The 22,729-nt window shown below is 45.5% G+C and overlaps 1 protein-coding gene and 1 long non-coding RNA gene across 3 annotated transcripts in view; both read right to left on the bottom strand.

Annotated features, from left to right (window-relative positions):
• Positions 1–14,158, bottom strand: part of slc9a3r1 (SLC9A3 regulator 1) — a 96,872-nt gene extending 82,714 nt beyond the window's left edge. Inside the window, exon 1 of one of the 2 annotated variants that reach the window (XM_033044452.1) lies at positions 13,548–14,158. In XM_033044452.1, coding sequence (XP_032900343.1) covers positions 13,548–13,982 — 435 coding nt within the window. In that variant the 5' untranslated portion in view covers positions 13,983–14,158. The remainder of the gene's footprint in view (positions 1–13,547) is intronic. The other variant, XM_033044453.1, reaches the window with a different exon arrangement.
• A 5,844-nt stretch (positions 14,159–20,002) lies between these two features.
• Positions 20,003–22,387, bottom strand: LOC116987773. Its single transcript, XR_004415783.1, has 3 exons — positions 22,197–22,387; positions 21,157–21,280; positions 20,003–20,026 (listed from the first exon to the last, which is right to left on the bottom strand). It is a non-coding gene; the product is annotated as an uncharacterized LOC116987773 (long non-coding RNA).
• Positions 22,388–22,729: the final 342 nt, after the last annotated feature.

Raw genomic sequence — 22,729 nt, 5'->3', positions numbered from 1 at the left:
TGTATCCAAACTAATTCCAGTTCTCAACTGTCTACGCCATTACCCATGCTCCCTGCAACCTTTATCCAATGTGCCCTTGCCCTGGCAACCCAAGGGAGAAAAATGCTTTTACCCATTATCATACGTGTGACGATATCTGCCCTGGGCTGATAGATGCCTAAAATGGTTACAGGTAGTTACAATAGAAGGCAACCATCGTCTTGGATCATAGCTGAAGTTAATGCCTTCACTGCCAGGATTGTCAAGCATTGGAGAATACACTAAAGCTCTACTTAAACCTCTGAAAGCTCCCTCTATTGTGTCCTTACTCCATTTTCCTAATTCAACTTTGACAGAAAATGCCAAACATGTTCAAGTAGTTGTTATTGTTAATAGCTGAAGACATTAAAAAAAAGATTAAAAAAGCACCCAGTCTTCCACACCACTATCTGGGCAAATGCTAGTCCTCACGCAGCATCAAAGTTCAACGGAATCTGTTAATAGTCAGCAGTCCAGGGTTTGTTGGGGGAGAAGTCCAAATACCAGGGTAATTTAACTGAAATTATCTCCAAAGCATGACATTACACAAAATATTTTTCAGAGGTGTTAATATTTAACTCTTGGATTATGGTAAAAAAATGTAGGTTCAATGTCGTATGCTAACATAAAAACAAGCTTGATACCACAGCGGCAAGAATCCCAATACACACTCCTGAACTGTAAACAACTCCGCACTTTGTCCCCAAGCAGATCAAAGATTGAACAGGGAGGATTCCCAGATCTGCTGCATGTTTATTGCTGGTGATCTAAAGCCACAGTAAGAACAGCAGCTAGCGCCACTGTGCTTACTCTCACCAGTGAATGTGCTGACGGTACACAACAAGGGCCATTGGTTAGTTGTGAAGGGCAGCGAGTCATACTCAAATAGCAGCTTGTGAAGAGATGTCTTTAGGGAAAAGGAATGGCAAGAGAATTATTTTCACACTTATGACAACATTCAATAACAATCACCGTAACATAGGAACAGGAGCAGGCCACTCAGCCCCTCTAGCCTATCCCACCGTTCAATATGATCATGGATGATTTATCCCTGGCCTCAACCTCTCCCCAAAGCCCTGAATCCCCCAATCTTTCAAAAACCTTCCTACCTCCCACTTTAAATACTTCTACAGAGCTGATCTGCACAGTCCTCTGGGGTAGAGAATTCCAGAGATTTCTACATACCTTGGCTTTAAGTAACCAGCCCCTTATCCTAAAATTGTGATCCCTCATTCACCATTCTCCCTCCAGCGACATCATCTCAACATCCACCCTGTCACACCCCCTTAGGAGCTTGTATGTTTCAATAAGATCACCCCTCATTCTTCCAAACCTCCAGGGAATACAGCCACAGCCCGTTTAGCCTCTTTTGAAAGGACAAGAATTCTCAGGAATTAACCGGGTGAATCTCCTTTGGACTGCTCCCGTGATTCTACATCCTTTTTTAGGCAAAGACACCAAGCTGCGAGTAGAATTCCAGGTGTGGCCTCGTCAACAGCCAGTACAACTGTTGGAAACCTTCCCCATTTCAAACCCCGCAACCCATTCACAATAAAGGCCCCAACTGCTCGGTGCACCTGCCTGCTAACAGTGAATCGTGCATAGAACAGCTAAATCTCCCCGAACATTACTTAATTGTAGTTTCTTTCCGTTTAGATAATAATCCGCCATTCGATCTCCACTTACTGAAGTGAACGACCTCACATTTTCCCAGGTTAAACTGCATTTGCCTCGTGTTTGCCCACGCACTCAATCAATACCCTGTCACAGAAGAATCACAATGTCTTCATCACAACCTGCTCTTCCACCAGTTTTCCTGTCATCAGCAAACATAGACACCTTGAACTCTGTCCCCTCCTCCAGTTATTACATGGGCCAAGAACCAATCACAAAACAACTTTGGACAAAAATCAACACTGGCAGACAAAGCTTGATTCAAAGGGGCCATTTGCAAGAAACGCTCAAAGGTTGAGTGAGACTGAGTTTAGAAAGGGAATACAAGAGCTTCCAATCCACGAGATAGAATGAAAAAGGTGAATATCTGGCCAAAACAAGACGAGTAACAGGATTTCAGAGGGAAGCAGGCCCAGAGGAGATCTTCACATAGGGAGAGGAATTGAAAATGTCCAAGAATGCCCATATCCTAAACCTGTGTCCTAAACTTTCTGCAGACTAGGACAAATGCAGCAGTTCAGGAGGAGCTGCAGTTTAGTGAGTACAAGAAAAATCAAGTTGCACAAGTCATGTCCAAAGACATTGAAATGTTTATTATAATAATCACTTAGAACATAAGACACCTAGTTCATATGAAAAAACCCATCAGGTTTACGAGGCATTGTTTAATGAAGAGAGCATTCTCCTCCTCTCCCGGTGGCTCAGCACTTCTGCTCCCAGTCCCAATCTGACCTTTCTGTCCTGGGCCTCCTCCATTTTCAGAGTGAGGCCCTGCGCAAATTGGAGGAACAGCACCTCAAATTTCACTTGGGTAGATTACACCCCTGCGGTATGAACATTGACTTCTCCAACTTCAGATAGCCCTTGCTTTCTCTCTCCATCCCCTTCCCAGTTCTCACACTAGTCTTACTGTCTCCGACTACATTCTATATTTGTCCCGCCCCCTCCCCTGACATCAGTCTGAAGAAGGGTCTCGACCCGAAACGTCGCCCGTTCCTTCTCTCCAGAGATGCTGCCTCACCCGCTGAGTTACTCCAGTATTTTGTGTCGACATTCTCCCCCTCTTGGCTCACTCAGTAAATGCAAGGTCCAAGGCCACAGATCTGGGAGGTCCCAGGTTAAACCCTGCCACCAGTGCTTGAATACATAAACTGGAGATTAACAACTAAGAATAGCACCTGTAGCCTTGTCCCTGATGCGTAAGGAGCCAGACTCACAGGCTTGAGCAGAGCAATAGATGATCAGTCACCTATCCACTAGCTCAACACAAGTGTGTGAACCAAAGTTCTCATCTAACATATAGTCTCTTTCAGAGTCCATGCTACAAAATATCAGCATGACAGGGTAATCAATCCAAGTTGCAGATTTAAAACCTTTGTTGATTTAAAAATCAGCAGCATTAGTACTAAAATTAAAAAGGTGCAACATTTTGTCAGGCTAACCTATTGAATGCAAGCAGCCTTAGACTTTTCAAAACACATCATCCTGATCAAACATAATCTCATCCACATCATACCATCAGCAAAGATCAAAGGGACAAAACAGGGGAGAGCAATCTAGGTTAGGGCAGCATAGTGGTGCAGCAATTGAGTTGCTGCCTTACAGCACCAGGGACCCAGGCTCGATCCTGACTTGCTGTTTGCAAGGAGTTTGTACGTTCTCCCTGTGACTGCATGCGTTTTCTCCGGGTGCTCCAGTTTTATCTCACATTCCAAAGACATGCAGGTTTGCAGGTTAGAAACATAGAAAATAGGTGCAGGAGTAGGCCATTCGGCCCTTCGAGCCTGCACCGTCATTTGATATGACCATGGCTGATCATCCAACTCAGTATCCCATCCCTGCTTTCTCTCCATACCCCCTGATCCCTTTAGCCACAAGGGCCAAATCTAACTCCCTCTTAAATATAGCCAATGAACTGGCCTCAATTGTTAATTGATTAATTGACTTCTGTAAATCGTCCCTGGTGTGTAGGATAGATCTAGTGTGCAGGGTGATTGCTGGTTGGCGCAGACTCAGCGTGCCGAAAGATTTATTTCCTCGCTATAACTAAAAGCAATCTCAAGGGCAAAGATAGTTCCACTTCACCGACACACTGTCAGAGACATCTAAAACACTGACAATATTAGCACAGAATCACATAAGGCGTTTAGTTCCTATGGTAGGAACCATAGCTCTTCAAAATAAGTTTGCCCCATTTTACTCAAACTTTGTTTTCCTTTCGAATGTTTACTCAATTCCTCTTCAGATGCAGATCACATAATACCTTTCACACCCTTTTTGGGTCACAACTTGCATAAAATTGACTCATTTGACCTCTCATTTAACAGCTGCACTCCAGTCCTCAATACTCTTCTATTAGAAACATTTTCTTACAATCAAAGCCCTGAATATTCATTAAACTCTTTCTTCTCTATTACAAACACATCCTCTCTGGACCCCACCCCCAATATAATTACATATCCCCAACCACATAATAACTACCCTAGTAACTCGCTGCCGCATGCTGTCAAAGGATGATATGCATACCACAACGTGATACTAAAATTGGACACTGCACTAATTCCTAACCAGCGATTTAGCAATGAGTTGTTGCGCAGCGGGGACTGTAACATCGCAGGCCCAAGAGCTTCAGCGGCGGCGCAGCGGGGACTGTAACATCGCAGGCCCAAGAGCTTCAGCGGCGGCGCAGCGGGGACTGTAACATCGCAGACCCCCTTGCCGGGGTTCACAGGAGAAGAGCTCCGACCGCTGGCCTGAGGCCTACAGCGTCTTGGAGCCTCGTTCTGTGGGGCTTCTGATAGCAGGCGTGGAGCGGACTTTACTTACCATCGTGGAGCGGGCGATCCCTCGCTGGGGGTCGCCGAAGAAGAGCTCCGACCCCCAGCCTGCGGCCTACAGCATCTGGAAGCCTCGGTCTCCGGTAAGGAGGCGGCCGATTGGGAGCTCCGGGCACGCGGGGTGTGCTCGACCTGTCCCGACGTCGGCGGTCCGACCATCCCAACCAGAGGGCTTGAACATCAGGCCGTCCGTAGCGGCAACTACGGCGGGTCAGGGCCCCGATCACAGGTGAACAAGGGAGGTGGAGAAGGAGGACTGTCTGAACTGTAATGTCTTCCACCACAGTGAAGAATGTGGTGGTGGATGTCTGTGTTGAATTATGTTGTGTATTGTGTCCTCTTTTAATTGTAACGCTGCATGGTAAATTACATTTCACTGCATCTTATGGTGCATGTGACAAATAAGTTTGAACTTGAACTTGATCTTCTCTGCTATTATTTGCCTCAAAACCCAAGCTCCTATGTGTTGCAACAGCATCATCAACCTGTCCTCCCATCATCAAGGGGCGGTAAACCAATTGCCAGGTCTCTTTTTCCATTGCCTCTTCAAAATAAATGTAGAGAAAGATGTCACCCAATCGATGTTATTGCGGTAACTGGATTCCAATCACCATACCTGCTTTAATAGGTGCAAAAATCAATGTGATGGAAGAACTCGAGGATCAGGCAGCATCTGCGGAGGGAATGGACAGATTACATATCATCCATTTAGTGACCTTTCTTCAGACTTATGGACTAGTGGGGAGAAAGCTAGAAAAGAGAAGCAGGGGTGGAGCATAGCCCAGCAAATGGCAGGTGGATACAGATGAGGGGGATTACTGGGTGGAGATCATGACGAAGGCCAGAGGTGAAACGGAGACAAAAGGGTGTCAGATAAAAGAAAGAAGAGGATAATGAGATCGATAGCCGGAGGGAAGTGTCTGGGTGGAAGGGGACTGAGGTGAGGGAAAGAGGGCAATAAAAGGTAAATGGAGAAAGGATGCAACCTAATGGAATACAAATTGCCATCCCTCTGGTTTGCACGTGGCCTCACTCTGACAGAGGAGGACTCCAAAGGCAGAAAGGTCAGTATAGGGAATGAGGAGGGCAGTTAAAATGGCAGGCTACTGGGAGCCTTAATGAATGTTCAGCAAAACTGTGGCCTAGTCTTGTTGATGCAGAGGCAGCCACATGGGAGCACCGAATGTAATAAACAAGGTTTGAATAGTGAACCTCTCACCAGGAATGGCAGGAGAGGAGTAGGGACAGGGGTTACAAAAGTGCCTGGGAGAGGGGTTTGGAGCCGAGGAATAAGCGAACCAAGGAGTTGGAGAGGGAATGGTCCCTGTTAAAAGCGGAAAGGAATGGGGACGAGAAGGTGCGACTGGTGGTGGGATGACGCCAAAGATGGCAGAAATGTCAGGGGATGTTTCGGATGTGAAGATTGGTGGAGTGAAAGGCGAGTGAAGCAGGAGAATGCTATCCTTCTCTCTCTAGATGGAGGGAGAGCAAGAGAACTACAGGAAACAGGAGAAATCGGTGGAGCAAGTGGAGCCTTTCATTGGAGAAAAAGGCCGTCTCAGATACCCTCTTTACCATCCAGCCTCTGTAGCCAACACATCATTCGCCAATATTTCTGCCACCTCCAACATGACTCTACTACCAGTCACATCCGAAAGAGATGCAACACCTGTTCCTATACCACCTCGCTCACTTCCATCCAGGGACCACCAACTTTCCAAGTGAGACAGAAGTTCACCTGCAAGTCTTCCAGCCTTGTCCATTGCATAGAGTGCAAATTCTGTACTCTGTTCAATGATGGAATAACCTGCCAGAACTCCAGTTGCAGGTACATTGCATCTTCTGAAGGGAAATATTATAAGAACACAGAGACACAATACAATCCTGTGCACAGCAGGACATACAGAATGGGCTGCACAAAGACATCAACGCTGGAACATGGGCTTCTCAAGTGTCTTGGTCAATGCTTATCCCGCATTTAACATCATTAACATTACTTGGTCATTCCCTTAGAAGTCGCATTTCTTTCCATAGAACAGCCAGCACTGACACTGCAGCCATTTTAAGCCAATACTGTGGATTCTTAATTAAAAACCACATGAGCTGCACCAATAAAAGAACAGCACTATTGCACCACAGTTCCTGTTTTCAGTGAACTAGCTGCTTAAAGCTGTTAACTTTTAACGGTCTTGGTTACCAATCTGTACAGAAGCTCTCAGTGAGCTTGCAACAGTGATGTAGCCCAGGAAATAAACAGTAAATCTCATTGCTGGATGCCCAAATGTTTCAATCAGAAGTTCCTCTTTAATTTTCTGATAAAGAATAGTTTAAGGCTAAAACACATGTCCAGCCATAGATTATACAGACATAAATATAAATAGGTTCGTTAGTAAGTTGGCATAAGACACCAATATGACAGACATGCCTACGGTGAGGCTGCCAGAGAATACAACAGGATGTCGATCGGTTAGATATATGTGGAGCAATGGCAGATGGCATTTAATACAAACAAGTGTGAGGTGCTGCACTTTGAGAGGCTGAATGCAATGGGAGAGTATACAGTTAATGGCAAGGCCCTTTACAGCACTGATGTTCAGAGGGATCTCAGCGACCAGGTTCTTAAGCACCCTGAAAGTGGCTACACAAGTAAATAGACTCAAGGCGGCGTTTGGTTTGCTTGCCTTTATGGGTCGAGACATTGAGTATAACAGTCAGGAAGTCATATTGCGGCTTCATAACATTTTGGTCAGACCATATTTAGGATCTTGTGTGCAGTTCTGGTCGCTCTATTGCAGCAAGGTGGTTGAAGCTTTGCAAAAGGTTCAGACGAGGTTTACCAGAATGGTGCCTGGATTAGAAGGCATTAGCTATTAAGCTGGAAAGAGTGCAGGAACGATTTAGGAGGATGTTGTCAAGACTCAAGGGACTGAGTTACAGGGAGAGATTGGAAAGTCTGGGACTTTATTTCTTGAAGCATAGGAGACTGAGGGATGATCATATACAAGTGTATGACATTATGAAGGGCATAGATAACGCAAATGCACACAGTCCTTTTTCCAGGACTGGGGAATCAAGAACTAGGGAGCTTAGATTTAAGGTGAGAGGGCCCGAGGGGCAACTTTTTCCACTTAAAGGGTGTTACGTATACAGAACAACCTGTCAGATGTAGATGATGCAGGTATAACAACAGTTAAAAAGACATTTGGACAGTACATGATAAGGAAAGCTTTAAAGGCTACGGGACTAACACAGGTAAATGGGACTACCTTAGATTGGCTTCTTGATCAGCATGATGAGTTGGGCTAAAGAGTCTGTTTCCATATTGTTTGACTTTGTGACTAAGTTCAGAATTTCCATGCAAGTGTATGGGAACATAACGCTCCAAACTTGTTGTTAGCTGCTTATCACCAGTTTCCCAAATGTGCCCGATGCTGGTTTCACACTTACACTGGAAATTGTAGTTTTATAGAACTTTGGTTAGGCCACAATTGCAGTATTGTGTCATTTTGATCACCCTGTAACAGAAAGTATGTGGAGGCTTTGGAGAGAATGCAGAAGTGGTTTACCAGAATGCGGCCAGGAATTGAGAGTATTATCTGTGGGATTAAATTGGACAAACTTGAATTGCATTTTCTGCAGTGTTGGAGGTTGAAATAAATTCAGAATATAATAAAATGAGAGGTATAGATAGTGTCGAAATGTCAAAGCGTAGAAGGCATAACTTTAAGATCAGAGCGGGAAAAGGATGTGCAAGGCAAATTTAAAAACAGTATGAGGGGGTGCCTAGAACACTCGGACAGGAGTGGTGATGGAAGCAAATACGATAGCTGTGTTGCAGAGGCTTTTAGATAGACATGTGACTATGCGGAGAATGGAGGGATACGGATCAAATGCAGGCAGAGATGGGCTTATTTTGGCATCACATTCAGCACAGACATCGTGGGCAGAAGAGCCTGCTCCAATGCTGTACTGTTCTAAGAGTTTGCAAAAAAACTTGAACCTGGTTAGCCCCGGTACAGCGAGTTCTGCCCCAGTAACTTCAAAGCAAGTTGGGGATCAGCGCAATGGTGGGAGTTTGGGATTGTTTTTGTCATCTCAGTTTAATCAGCAGTGTGGTACAGCTAATGGAGCAGCTGCCTCGCAGCACTGGGGAATTGGGTTCAATTCCAACTACAAGTGCACTCTGTGAGGGGTTTGCACTTTCTATCTGTGACCATCTGGTCTTCCCCGGGTGTTCCAGTTTCCTCAACATACCTATGACGTGTGGGATGGTACGTTAGTTGGCCATGATAAATTGCCCCATCTGTGGTAAAATCTAGGAGAGTATATAGGATTGCAAGGAGAATAAAATGGGATTAATGTAGAATTATTGTAAATGGGTCTGTTGAAGGTCAGTGCAGACTCGATGGGCCCACAGAGGCTCACTAATGTGCTGCATCTCTCTATGATCCTGATCAAAGTGTTTCATGTTATTATTTTATAAACATAGATTGACTAATTGTGAAACAGTTATAAATGTTTGAATGTTTGTGAACATTTGGCAGCCAACCATCACACAATACATTGGCAGGGATGCCCGCAGTCTCTTGCAGTGATTTGCCAGCTGAAAGCTGCTGCAATGGAATCACTGCCGAGGCTGGAGCTGGTACCTTTCAGCAAACTGGTGCTTGGAGTAGTACACAAATTATTTAAACCTTCTTGTGTGGGTCAGGTTCAAGCAATGTTGGCTCACGCCACTGACCACAAACTCTAAGCCCTCATTTTATTCTCTAGAATTGCATGTACGCGGTGATTAAAATGGTCAGGATGGTCCAACACCAGTCCCAACTTTGAGATTGAAGAGTCAATGTCGTAATCAGGATATTTAGCACTTAGTCTTGTGTGTTCAATATCCCAGCAGTCGTTAGCTGTACACGCGAAGAACTATGAACAGGATTTTAATCGTGAATTATAGCCTCTGATCAACATTTCATTATGTTGTGTGGGATTTTTATACAGCAATCAGAATATGGCCATCTTGACTATTTAGCTATATTCAACGGAATAGCTACATGGAGCCGACACTCCCGATTAGACTGCTCATGCACCAGTTTACCGTCTGTCAATGATCCTTAATCCCAATTTTACTAAAACCTTCAAACCATACGATCGCTCAACAAAAAGATTGGCCTTGCACACCTGCTTGTACAGCAGACGTGAAACAATGGCAATAGTTTCACCTCCTGCCACAATTTTCTGGGGACAACCACCTTCTGTAGAAATCAAACCAGCATTCCTTGTAATCTGAAAACTGAATTTCCAGAATTACAAATTACCAGTGTCTTCCCACATGAAGGAGGATGTAGGCAGTACAAGACAAAATACTTTTCTTGCTTAAGAAAGGCAAGATCGAGTTACCTGGTATGTTACTCAACTGCATTTAAATCAGATATTATATTACAGCCTGTACATATACTTCTGGTAGTTACTTTCTGCCGTTGAATATGGAGAAGTCAGACATAATTTGTAATTTTTAGTGATGGAACAATTAGCAAGTTTGTACACCAGCTGGATATAGTCCACAATATAGCAAGTGTGCTATTTTGGTAGGAATAAGAGCTTTATGATGAAACTTGATCTATTGTAAGCAAAACACAATGTGCTGGAGGAACTCAGCAGGTCAGGCAACATCTGGAGAGGAAATGGACAAAGGATGTTTCAGGTCTGGACCCTTCTTCATAGCAACTTGGGGGAGGTGTTGGAAAAGCAAGATGGAAGTGGGACAAAGTACGGCAGGTTATTGGTAGATAAAGATTTAGGAATTTTTGATCCGCAGATGGGTGGTCAAAAGTTTCCTCAACCCACCTGCCAATCAATACCTCCCCCCCCCCCCCCATCCTGTATCCGCCTATCACTTGCCAGGCTTTGTCCCACACCTACATCTTTTTTCCAGCTTTCTCCCCTCTTACTACAAGCAGTCTGAAGATGAGTCTCGACCAGAAACATGGTTTGTCCATTTCCTCCACAGATGCTGCCTGACCTTCCGAGTTCCTAAAACACTTTGTGTTTTTGCTCAAGATTCCAATATCTGTAGTTCCTCATGTCTCTCTTCATCCATTCGAATAGAACAACTAGCAACTCATGTGTTCATATTATGCCAAAGGTACAGTTTCTCTGTGCTTGTTTTTCTCAAAGACGAGGAGAGCACTTGAGCAACACTTGTGGGCGTAATTCGGTTGCTTGAATGCAAGCAATGAGGTGAAGGACATGTTACACTTTGTGTGGTGGTTTGTGATGTTTCCATCTACAACATTAATACATCAACATGGCTAATTGAGCAGCACGGTTACAAATACCAGGGAAAGAATGGTTTAGACTGAGAGTTCAGTTTCAGATACTTAACCCATGTACAGGAGAAGAAATCTGAGGCGCCTTATTCAAGTCCGACTGATGAATGAAGTAAACTAAAATACGACACCACAAACGCATGAATTTTAGATACACATTCAAAACTAAACCCAGCAGCTACCAGCTGTGATTCACTCAATGCCCTAAAACAGCTCGTTTTAAAAGTGGTTCGACTCACCCGAGACATGCTCAGTACCCAGGGCAAGGAGAAAAGTAAGGTTTTTCCTCCCCAAATTATCTCCTCTTGATGGTGGCAGGGCATACATTGGAGGAGGTCTAATTGTCCAATGAGACAACAGCCAGGACACCCACAAACTGTGGGAGGAGTAGGTGAGGTGACCCTTCTCTGCAAGTTCAAGCAATGAGGAAATGATCCTTTCCAGACCACTTTCACCCACAGGTAACAATAGCAGATAAACCTCCCTGTTCCACCCAATAAGGCGATCACAGGCCCTATCAGAAGCCCAAGCGCAATGAGCCCCTACCCTCTGTGACCACCATACAAGTAGAGTTTGTATTGTGAGCCCATGATGTCAAGAGGTTGGCAATGTGCAACAAGAAAGGCGGACTTGTATTTATCGAGTGCCTTTCATAAGCTCGGAGTATCAATGCTCAAAAACCAATTGAGATCTTTAAGTGTTGCTGTCAGTGTGTAAACCACAGCAGCCAATATATATTCAGAAATTGGCACAAGCAATTACACAGTAATGACCAAATTACTCAAGTTTCAAATTAATCACATTTCTGGGAGATTTGACCCTTGGACAGAACAATGAAGCAAATTCTTCTACTCTTGGCATCTTTTAAGTTCGTCCAAGAAGCCAAGTCTTCTCTTATTTCATCTAAGAGATGGTACCACCAAGGAACGGGGCAGCACTGGGACGTCAGCATGAATATAATACGTATACACCTGGAGAGCAGCTCGAATCCTGTGATTTGGAACACTCACTTTAAATTGTATTACAAATCACAGCCTACCAATGCGCTGCGGATTATTGCAAGGGGTGCCAAACTGCGAGCTGTGTAAATGGACCCTTCACTTCAAAGTGCACTCATTCTTACACAAACACCAAAGGGATGGCTTTCTGACTCATTGTGCAGGTACAAGCAGCACCCAGACAAACATCAGGGCAGTGATGATCCAATACTCATCCATTCAATAATGACACAGCTGCTGGATAACCTGCATGTAACAAAGGGGCGAGGTACTAAAACGCAGCTGTAACCATGACTAAGATGAGAATTCAACAGAACACAGAGGGCACTGGGTCCATTCAAGTGTAGAACACTAACTGAGCTGAAAACGCGCATTACAAAGATGCTATCATGTACCTCATTGGAGTCCTTTAATCGGACTTTACTCGACCTTATCTTGCACGTTATTCGCTTTATCGTGCACCTGCACACTGTGGATGACTCGAATGTAATCATGTATTGTCTGCGCTGACTGGTTAGCACGCAACAAAAGCTTTTCACTGTTCCTAGGTACACGTGACAATTCAAAATAAATTAAAATCCGGGTGCCCCGCTGAATTATGCCATCAGCAATATCCGAATCTACACCAATTCAAAAAAAGTACTAACATTTCTCTTTCTATCTCTCTCCCACACACACATACGCGAAACAATTCCTCCCCCACACACGTACACAGAAATAATGAATCTTCCACTTCGCCACCAAGAAACCTTTCTTGGAGATGTGCCTAAACTCCTGCGTTTCACAACGCAACGACCTGGAGGAAAGAATGGCCACTTGGAATAAACATCCAACTTCCAGCAGCGAAGCCGATATCCTGATTGCTGGGAACCAGGTTTGATCCAGGTGTTATTCTGCCTGTTTCTAAAACAACCTCAACGCCTATGTTAAAGACCAGCAGTAAACGCGAACGGCGCTTAAATCAGATCTGGTGACTGGTCACTGAAGTCCCCGAACGGCGGGTCACGTATTGTTCCGGACATGACTGACAACTCCGATCAAACCAGACACTCCACCTCACTCCGAGCTTCAAAACAAACCTGACACGGACATTGCTGCTGAAACAACCCTCCAATCTTATAAGAGCTAAATAAACTCAAGCTGGACTTTATTTTTCTGTTCCCAAAATCGTTGAGGAAACCGCCCAACATCCCCGCCGGAGAGGAAGCCTCCCTCCCCCACCGCCGTCCAGGACATCCGCTCAGCTCCCTCCCGCTCACATCGAGCCTCCTCCCGCACCGTGTGACCGCCCGCCCGCCTCAACAACCGATCCGGGGGCAGGGAACTCTGCCCAGCCCGTGTCCAGTGCACTGGCAGTGAGCCACTCGGCCCCTCCTGCTGTGCTCGGCTTCACAATAAGAGCCGAGCTGGTCTCTAACCTCAGCGCCACTTCCCCGCACAACTCCCAAATGTCTCGATTCCCCGAGGAACGTATCGCTCTCTCGGAATCGCTTCCGCCTGGTTTCGAACCGCGGGCTCGAATGTGACCACCACTCCGCTTCTGAACAGGTGCCCCGGGCAGGGTGGCTGGGCTCCGGGCTCACACCCGAAGCGTCCGAGGGAAGCGGAGCGAGTGCAGAGGCGGCGGGACGGGCTGTGACACTCAGCTACCCAGCCCGAATCAGGCTCCCAACGCGAGCCGGGCCGCCACGTACCTTATCGCTGCTCGTCTGAGACACGCTGTCAGCCTGATTGAGCTCGGCTGCCGGTGTCGGGTCTTTGGGCTCGGGCAGCTGCTCGGCGCCCTGCTCCTGGTCCGGGATGCCGTGGATATACTCTTCCTTACACTCCAGCCCCATGCTCTTCAGCAGCTCGTCCGTCTCCTTGTCCACCACCAGCAGCCGCGTCTCGTTGGCCACTGCCTTGATCTTCTGCACCACTTGCTGGTGGCTGTCCTGCTCCACGTTGTCGCCATTGACATGCACCACCCTGTCACCGGCCTTCAGCCCCGCTCCCTCGGACGGCGAGCTCTCTTCCACCAGGCGGATGAACTGACCCGTCTTGCCCTTCTCCCCGTGCAGATGGAACCCGTAGCCATTGGGGCCCTTGCTGATGACACAAAGCCGCGGCCTGAGCTGGTCTTTGGTCATGATGCTCCCCGCCTTTCCGCGCTCTCTCGACCGAACACTTTGTAGCGATCTGGGACCAAACTGCAACAAACTATCCAAAGGATACAAAGTGGCGGCGCGCTCCCGCTCACGGCTCCGACACACCCGACTGAAAGCTCTGCCCTCCTATCAGTGCAGACTGAGGGAACATGACCACAGGTTAATCCCCACAATCATCCAACCAGCCTCTAGTATTGGCAAGAGGGCGGCCCCTTCCCTGATTAATATTTATAGCACTTTGTTGATAAGCGAAAGAAGCTGCTTCGTCTCGTCATAAATTCATTCGATGCATTTAAAACTGTGTTTCGCTTTATAAATGTCAAGTTTTATATTTTTTAAATGCCATATGTTAATAGTTGAACTGTAAAATGCCGAATATTTACAAAGCCCAGTCACGGTTGCCCAGCAACGCGTGATTTACCTGTCCGGAATATTGATTTGGAGCAATCTGCGGCTGTGCCAAGTACAAGTTTCAGGAACAATTACTGAAAATGCAATAACTGGAACGCAAGCATCCCGTTTTATTTAGACTGCATAATTATTTTTTTTAAACTTGCAAAGTTCAAAGCAGAGCTAAAATCTAAAAAAGTAAACAAAAAAGTGGGGTAGTTTATCTTCACTATCGTCCTGCATGTGCTGCCGCTTACTTGGTGCAGTGGGAACTGTTCAAAATGCATTAACTATTCTTGTGAAAGGAGCCGGGGGAGGGAATGGGGCGGAATTTAAACTAATTTGAGCACATTGAGCAAAATAAGTTGCATTAGATAGGAGTAAAAATGCATGGATTAGGAGAAAAATAACATCAGAACAAGTAATAACAATTTTAGACAGAACCAGACTAAGAATACAGGCTCTAAGACTGTAAATAAATGCAAGAAGCGTATTAAAAAAGATTAGTGAGCAGCGGCGCAGTTCACCAGTTAGGATTAGGATGTCATGGCAACGGCCGAGACCTGTCTTGAAAAGGGAGTCGGAATGGTTTTTCAATATTCCTGGACATAAGGCGTTCAATGACAATAGGGAAGAATGGAGATGAATATTTTAGAATTGAGGAGAGGGATGCCTTGGAATGAGTAAGCTAGAATCTCTGTTTGAACTTAGAGAAAAAATAAACATTGTGATTACTTTTGGTTTAGTTTAGTTTAGTTTAGCGATACAGCGAGGAAACAGGCCCTTCGGCCTACCGAGTCCGTGCCGACCAGAGATCACCCGAGACTTCTGGGACTGGTGTAGAGTTGCAGGGTGATGCAAAGGATATTGAGGAGACATTTGCAGGAAAATTGCAAAGATGTACAAAAAGTGTAGAGAATTGAAATTGAGCGTCTTCAACTGTCCAAATGTAGATTGGGGAACCAATTACGTAAGGGCCAAAGAGGAAGATGAGTTGCTGAAGTGGGTTCAGTTAAACTTTCTTGATAAGTACATTAAAGGGAGGTTGTGTTGCCTGGTTCTAGAAACAAGCCAAGTCAAGTGGAGCAAATATCGGAGGATGGGAAACCTAGGAAATTGGAATCATTGACTAGCAACTGGTTAGAATAACCATGGGAAAGGAAATTAATGATAGGGCTCCACATATAATCAACGTGAAAGACAGTACAATAGGCAGTCAGTTTAATGAAACTGAAATTGAGGCTGATTTCTGGTTCCACGTGAAGTAAAAGAAATAGAGACAATGTGAGGAAATGGTCAGCAAAAATACAAGCAAATCCAAAAATATTCTAAACGCACTTCACCCGGAGAAGCTTTGTAAAGACGCTAAACACTTTAGCTCTCCCTCCCATTCCCATGCTGACTTACTGGTCTCCTCCACTGTCAGAGTGAGGCCCAATGCAAATTGGTGGGACAGCATCTTATATTTCGTTTTGGCAGCTTACAACCCAGCGGTATGAATATTGATTTCTCTAACTCCAAGTAACCCTTGCTTTCCTTCTCTCTTTCTCCTTCCCCCTCCCTAGTTGTCCGACTAGTTTCCCTGTCCTCCTGATTAATTTTTCTGATTGTATGCCTCGTTGTCACCTTCTCCCCCAGTTAACAATAAACCATTCTACATTTACTTGAACATCGTCTGCTTTGATCTGTCATTTTCACACCTTATCCATCCATATCTCTAGTCCCCCTCTCCCCAGACTCTCAGTCAGAAGAAAGGTTTCGACCCGAAATTTCATCCATTCATTCTCTCCAGAGATGCTGCTTGTCCCGCTGAGTTACTCCAGCATTTTATAAGTTAATAAGTGGTAAAAGCACAATTAGGCCATTCGGCCCATCAAGTCTACTCCACCATTCAATCATGGCTGCTCTATCTTTCCCTCTTAACCCCATTCACCTGCCTTCCCATAACCCCAGACCACATTCTGGTCTAACTCCTCAGTTTGTGGAAAAATCAAAATTAACCAGTGATCCTTCCAAATTACAGTGTTCTGTGTTGAAAGAACAGATGGAAATCTGTGCGCCGTGGGATATGGGCAGTGTCCTGTGATAGTCGTTGTGATCCTACAAACACAGAACCATTGATCATAAGATCATTTTGTGTCTATCCCTGCATATCTAGCCTTGCCTTATAACTGAAGGCAGCAAGTGCAGGTAACATTCTGGTGAATCCTTTCTGCACCCTTGCCAACTTTATGACACCCTTCCTTCAGCTTGGCCATCAGTACTGCATATAGCATTCCAAATATGGTTTCAGCAGCAACTTGTACAGATGTATCATTGTCTTCCTAACCTGTTACTCAATACTCTTCACAAGGAAGGCAAGTGTGCCCAATGCTTTCTTCACCGCCTTGTCCACCAAACTCGCCACTTTCAAGGAACCATGAACCCATACTCCCATATTTCTGTTCTATAAACTCTCCGGGCCTCTGCCATTTACTGTGTAAGCCCTACTCTGGTTTGACATAGCTAAGTGCAACACCTCACACTTGTCAAAGTTAAATTACATTTGCCATTCCTTGGCCCATTTTCCCAATTGATTTTAAACCTGTTGTCAAGAGCCTGTCATAGCGCACATCAACTATATTCTCCCAGACAGCCTCGATCCACTTCCATTAGCCTCACGCCACAACTGGTCCACGCCACAGTGTCAAGACCACAACCTCTCCTTCAATGTCAGCAAAATGAAGAAGCTAGTCGTCGACTTTAGAAAGTGGGGTGGTGTACCTGCCCCAGTCTGCATCAATGGTGCTGAAGTGGAGGCTGTTGAGGGCCGTAAATATCACCAATAATTTGCCCTGGTCAACCACATTAATGCTACAGCCAAGAAAGCACATCATTAAAACCTCCTTCTTTCATCTCCGCAACATCGCCAAACTCAGACCCTCTCTCACACCTCCCGCTGCTGAAAGACTCATCCATGCCTTCATCTCCTCCCGACTGGACTACTGCAACTCACTTCTCCTTGGCATCAGCTCCACCTACATCAACCGACTCCAACTGGTCCAGAACGCAGCCGCCCGACTCATTACCCACACCAAATCCTGGCATCACATCACTCCAGTCCTCAAACAACTTCACTGGCTTCCCATCTCCCACCGGATCAACTACAAAATCCTGATCCTCACCTACAAAGCCCTCCACCATCTGGCCCCCCCATATCTCACTGACCTCCTCTCCCCCTATCAACCCTCATGGTCCCTCAGATCCACATCAGCCGGTCTCCTCTCCATCCACAAGTCCAACCTCCGCAGTTTTGGGGACAGAGCCTTCTCCAGGGCAGCTCTCAGGCTCTGGAACTCCCTCCCCCAACTGATCCGCAATTCCATGTCCCTCACCATCTTCCAGTCCCGCCTCAAGACCCATCTCTTCACCTCTGCCTATCCTTAGCCCCACGTCCCCCTCCCTTTTCATCTGTGCATTAATTGCCTCATATTGTGTTTTGTATTGAATTCTGTCTTTACTTTGTGTACTAGTCATGTCTCTACTATTTATTTCATTCCCCTTACATGTTTTTCCTCTACCTGCTAAATTTTTGTAAGGTGTCCTTGAGACTCTTGAAAGGCGCCCATAAATAAAATTTATTATTATTATTATTATAAAGCCCTTATTTCCTCACAAGGTTGTAGAAATCCCAAATTAAAAAAACCTCAGCTAGCCCTTGCTTTCCCTCTCTACCCCCTCCCTCATCCCAGTTCTCCCACCAGTCTTACTGTCTCCGACTACATTCTATCTTTGCCCCGCCCACTCCCCTGACATCAGTCTGAAGAAGGGTCTCGACCCGAAGCGTCCCCCATTCCTTCTCTCCAGAGATGCTGCCTGTCCCGCTGAGTTACTCCAGCATTTTGTGTCCACCTTCGATTTAAACCAGCATCTGCAGTTCTTTCTTACACCAGAAAGGGAAGGGGCCATTAGGGGCAACAGGCACACAGTGCATGGTGCCAGAAAGTATAGGCGTGGTCCTCAATTAATACTTTACATCGGCATTCACAAAAGAAACAAACATATAGTGAAGGGAAAGGTGAAAGTCGAGTGTAGTTCATCATAAATAAAGAGGAGGTACTCAATGTCTTGGCAGGCTTAAAGCCAGATTGGGTGGGATTATGCTGTTGCTATGGAATGCAAGGGGAGCGATTAGTAGAGCTCAGGCTGTATTTTAAAATCTTTTCATTAGACATAAGTGAATGGAGGACAGCATACATAGTCCTTCTTTTCAAGTAAGGCAGCAGGGAAACAGTTGTTAATTATAGACCTGTGAGCCTAACATCGGTGGTGAAGAAGATGCCGGGAAAATGGTTAGACAGAAACTAATCAAAGACAGCGAGAAAGGCTTTGTCTAGAGCAAACCTGGTCTGTCCAATTTGATTGAATTCTTTGAAGAGGTAACAAAATGTATCAATGAGGCCAGGGCATTAGATGTAATTGTTATGGACTTTAGTAGTCTGACAAGGTTTTTTCCAAATGGTGTGAAGGTAGCCAGTACAAAGAGGTGAAGAGGCTGGGGAAAAAGCTGCCACGTGGTTTATAGATCCAGGTGAGGTGCGGTAGATGGTGTCAGGTGAGAGAAAGGAGTAAAAATAACAATAGAGGTTGGTATGTGGTAAGTGGAGGTTACCTGGGGCTGAACATGTTGGAATCCAATGGGAAAGGAAGATGGACTTTGTAACTAAATAAGTGGGGAGGGGGGAGTGAGCAGATGTGAGCAGTGGGATGAGGGGACACGATGGACCCATGGTATCCAAGGTAAGCTGGCAAACTGCTTCCAGGATTGGCTTGACAATAGGAGACAATAGGAGACAGAGAGTGTTGGTAGATGGTTGTTTCTGTAATTGAATGCCTGTGGTTACACTGTTGGGATCCTTGATGTTTGTAATATTCACATATAACATGAATATGGATATGGGAGGCATGATAATTAGGTTAGGATGTGGTAAAAGATTTAGAGGGATACGAGGGAGACCTTCTTCATCCAGAGAGTTGTAAGTGCCTGGAATGTACTGCCTGAGAGAGTGGTTAAAGTTAGGTCACTGACAGCATTTAAGTTGTGCTAGTTAACTACTTGACTACCAGAATCGGCTTGGCGATGAAGGTCATGGACCAAGTGCCGTGAGATGGGATTAATACAGAAGAGTGCCAATGGTACCACAAAGGTGGACAAGTTGGGCCATTTCATGCTGTATCATTCTATGACATGAGACACAGCTTTTGTACACAGCCTGTGATTCAAGTCTGAATGCATTACTGGGGCAGTAATTGAGGCAGGCACAATTGTAGTGTCCAAAAGGAACTGCGGGGGACTTTTTTTTTGTGTGTAAGTTAATATGTTAGTCTGTGTCCAAGATGGCTGTCGGAAGGGAGAGTGGACGCTGGTGCGCTTTAGCTGCCGCTGCTCTCTCTTCACATTGTGTTTTTGATTTTTTGTCATTGGAGCGATTTCTGTCTTTAATTTGTGTATTGGTGATGTCCTTATTATTTATTTTACTCCGATTATATGTTTTTTCTCTCTTGTTAATCTCTGTAAGGTGTCCTTGAGACTTTGAAAGGCGCCCGCAAATAAAATTTATTATTATTATTATTATGTATAAACACTGCTGTAATTTCTACATGGTGAAACCAAAATGCATAAAAATGACCTTTATTAAAATCTGACAATGTGCATTTTAACCACATGTATTTTTTTCTATTACAAATCTCAAATTGTGGAGTACAGAGGCAAATAAATAAATGATAGGTCTTTGTCCCAAACATTATGGAGGGTACTGTTTGTCCTCAATTCCCCTACTCTGGGTAAGAGATTCTGTGCATCTACCCGATTTATTCCTCTCATGATCTTATACACCTCTATAAGATCATCCCTCATCCTCCTGCACTCCAAGGAATAGAGACCCAGCCTACACAAGGACTTCCGAGAGCTCAGACCTTCTAGTCCTGGCAACATCCTCGTAAATCTTCTCTGAACTCTTTCAAGCTTGACAATATCTTTCCTATAACATGGTGCCCAGAACTGAACACAATACTCTAAATGCGGTCTCACCAACGTCTTATACAACTGCAACATGACCTTCCAACTTCTATACTCAATACACTGACTGATGATGGCCAATGTGCCAAAAGCCTTTTTGACCACCTTATCTACCTGCAACGCGACCTTCAAGGAACCATGCACCTGCACTCCTAGATCCTTCTGCTCTACAACACTCCTTAGAGGCCTACCATTCACTGTGTAGGTCCTGCCCTTGTTTGACGTCCCAAAATGCAACACCTCACATTTCTCTGTATTAAATTCCATCAACCATTCCTCAGCCCACCTGGCCAATCGATCAAGATCCTGCTGCAATCTTTCACAACCATCTTCACTATCTGCAAAACCACCCACTTTTGTATCCTCAGCAAACTTGCTAATCTTGCCCTGTATGTTCTCATCCAAATCATTGATGTAGATGGCAAACAGTAACGGACGGAACATCGAACCCTGAGGCACCACTAGTCACATGCCTCCAGTCCGTGAAGCAACCTTCCACCATCACCCTCTGCTTCCTTCCAAGAAGCCAATTCGCTAACCATTCAGCTATCTCTTCTTGGATCCCATGCGATCCGACCTTCCAGAACAGCCCACCATGCGTTTGTCATGCATTTGTGAATAATCCAAGTGTCAAGTCAAGGAAATAATGATCAAGGCAGCTACTATCTTGTCACTCCCCTTTCCATAACATATGAGGCTCTGGAATACCTTTTGCTGAACTGATCCCATGCCTAACTCATGCAGCTGTGTGTACTGTGGGATAGGAACTCCAAGCAGGTCCCATCACTGCCCTCTCCCACTGAGGGCACTGCCTCTGAGATTCCAGTTCAGCCTGAAACAATAGAAATGTGTGCTAAGCTTCTCCTGTGCCTGCCAAACTCTGTGACGCCAAATGTTGTATGAAAACTCCACAACTAATTTTACATTTAGTTCCACGTGGAGATCAACTCAACTACAGGCATCAGTAAGGATCAGTCATGGCCCAGGACCACCAACAAATCTCCCTCCTGGAGTTCGGGTACTTTACCTGTTTGGACAACTTGGATCTGGCAAGCCAGGCTAGAGGAGAGCTGAGGCATGGCCAAGACTTTATTAAATTAAAAAAACACCCTGCTGGAGCAAACTTATTTCCCCTCCACAGACACTGCCTCACTCTCTGAGTTATAGTGTCATAAGAGGCCTCAGTGAGGAGTAGGTGGTAGAGTCAGGAGCGCAGTAACATGGAAAGCTTCTTGAGCAAGGTGTAGAGGAGGTGGAATTAAAATAGGAAGGTGAGATTAGTATAGATAGGCATGATGGTCAGCAGAGTCGAGTTGAGCAGAGGGAACTGTTCTACAACTCTCTCCTCTTTGAGTTCTACCGTGATGTTCCTGATCAATGTGAATGCTCGCTTCTCTTTTACATTTTTAATCTTCCCCCCTTAATCATGCACGAGGCTTCTATATCCTGGAGATATTGGTTGAGCTTTCATTCTCAACTTCCTAAACGTCAGGAGGTTGAAAAAAAGGCTCACAGAATATCTACATTCTTGAGAAAGCCATTTTGTGGACTGGATATTTAGACCAAAAGCTGTCAAGCACTGCTTCAGCTTTCCACATGCTCAACCGCAATTTCAGGTAAGAACTTGATGTTCAATACCACGCAGGCCTGTTGGCCACAATCCAACATTGAAATACAAAGGCAACCCTCTTTGCTGCAAACAGAACTAACTAACCAGAACTTCAGAACTAATGTGGAGTGAAACTCACACAGAAACTACTAATTCCTTGCTGTAACAGCCATCATGCCATGGATTGCTTCCCCTATCCACTCTATCCAACAGCAGTCCCTGCACCTCCCCGAGACCCTCACCTTCACTTTCCTACAACTCTCCCTCGTTCGCATCAAGATCCCGTCCCTCAGACCTCTCCACCCACCCTAACTCCCAATCCATTTCACCCTCCTCCACATCCCGTAACGCACCACTCTCCTTGCTCCCCCACCCCCTCCCACTGTTCTTCTTCCTCCACACCCCCTCCAACTTACCCTCCTCCTCCACACCCCTCCCACTTTCCTATCTCCATACTTCCACCCTCTCCACCTTTCCATCACATTGCCCTGCTGCCTCATTCCTTACTCACCTTTACCCCTTTCCTCTTCTATTCAATCCCCATACCATCTCTCTTCCTCTCAGCTCCTCCTTCTTCACTCCTCCCTTGCCCCTCCCCTTCTATTTCTCTTCCCTCTCCCCATGCCCTCCCCCCCCCCCCCCCCTTTTGTCCTCCATCCCCCCTTGCCCCCC

The sequence above is a fragment of the Amblyraja radiata genome, chromosome 26 (genome assembly GCF_010909765.2).
Source record: "Amblyraja radiata isolate CabotCenter1 chromosome 26, sAmbRad1.1.pri, whole genome shotgun sequence".
NCBI classification, from domain to species: Eukaryota; Metazoa; Chordata; class Chondrichthyes; order Rajiformes; family Rajidae; genus Amblyraja; species Amblyraja radiata.
Note: the sequence above shows the minus strand (reverse complement) of the source record. Positions and strands in the feature narration are given on the sequence as shown.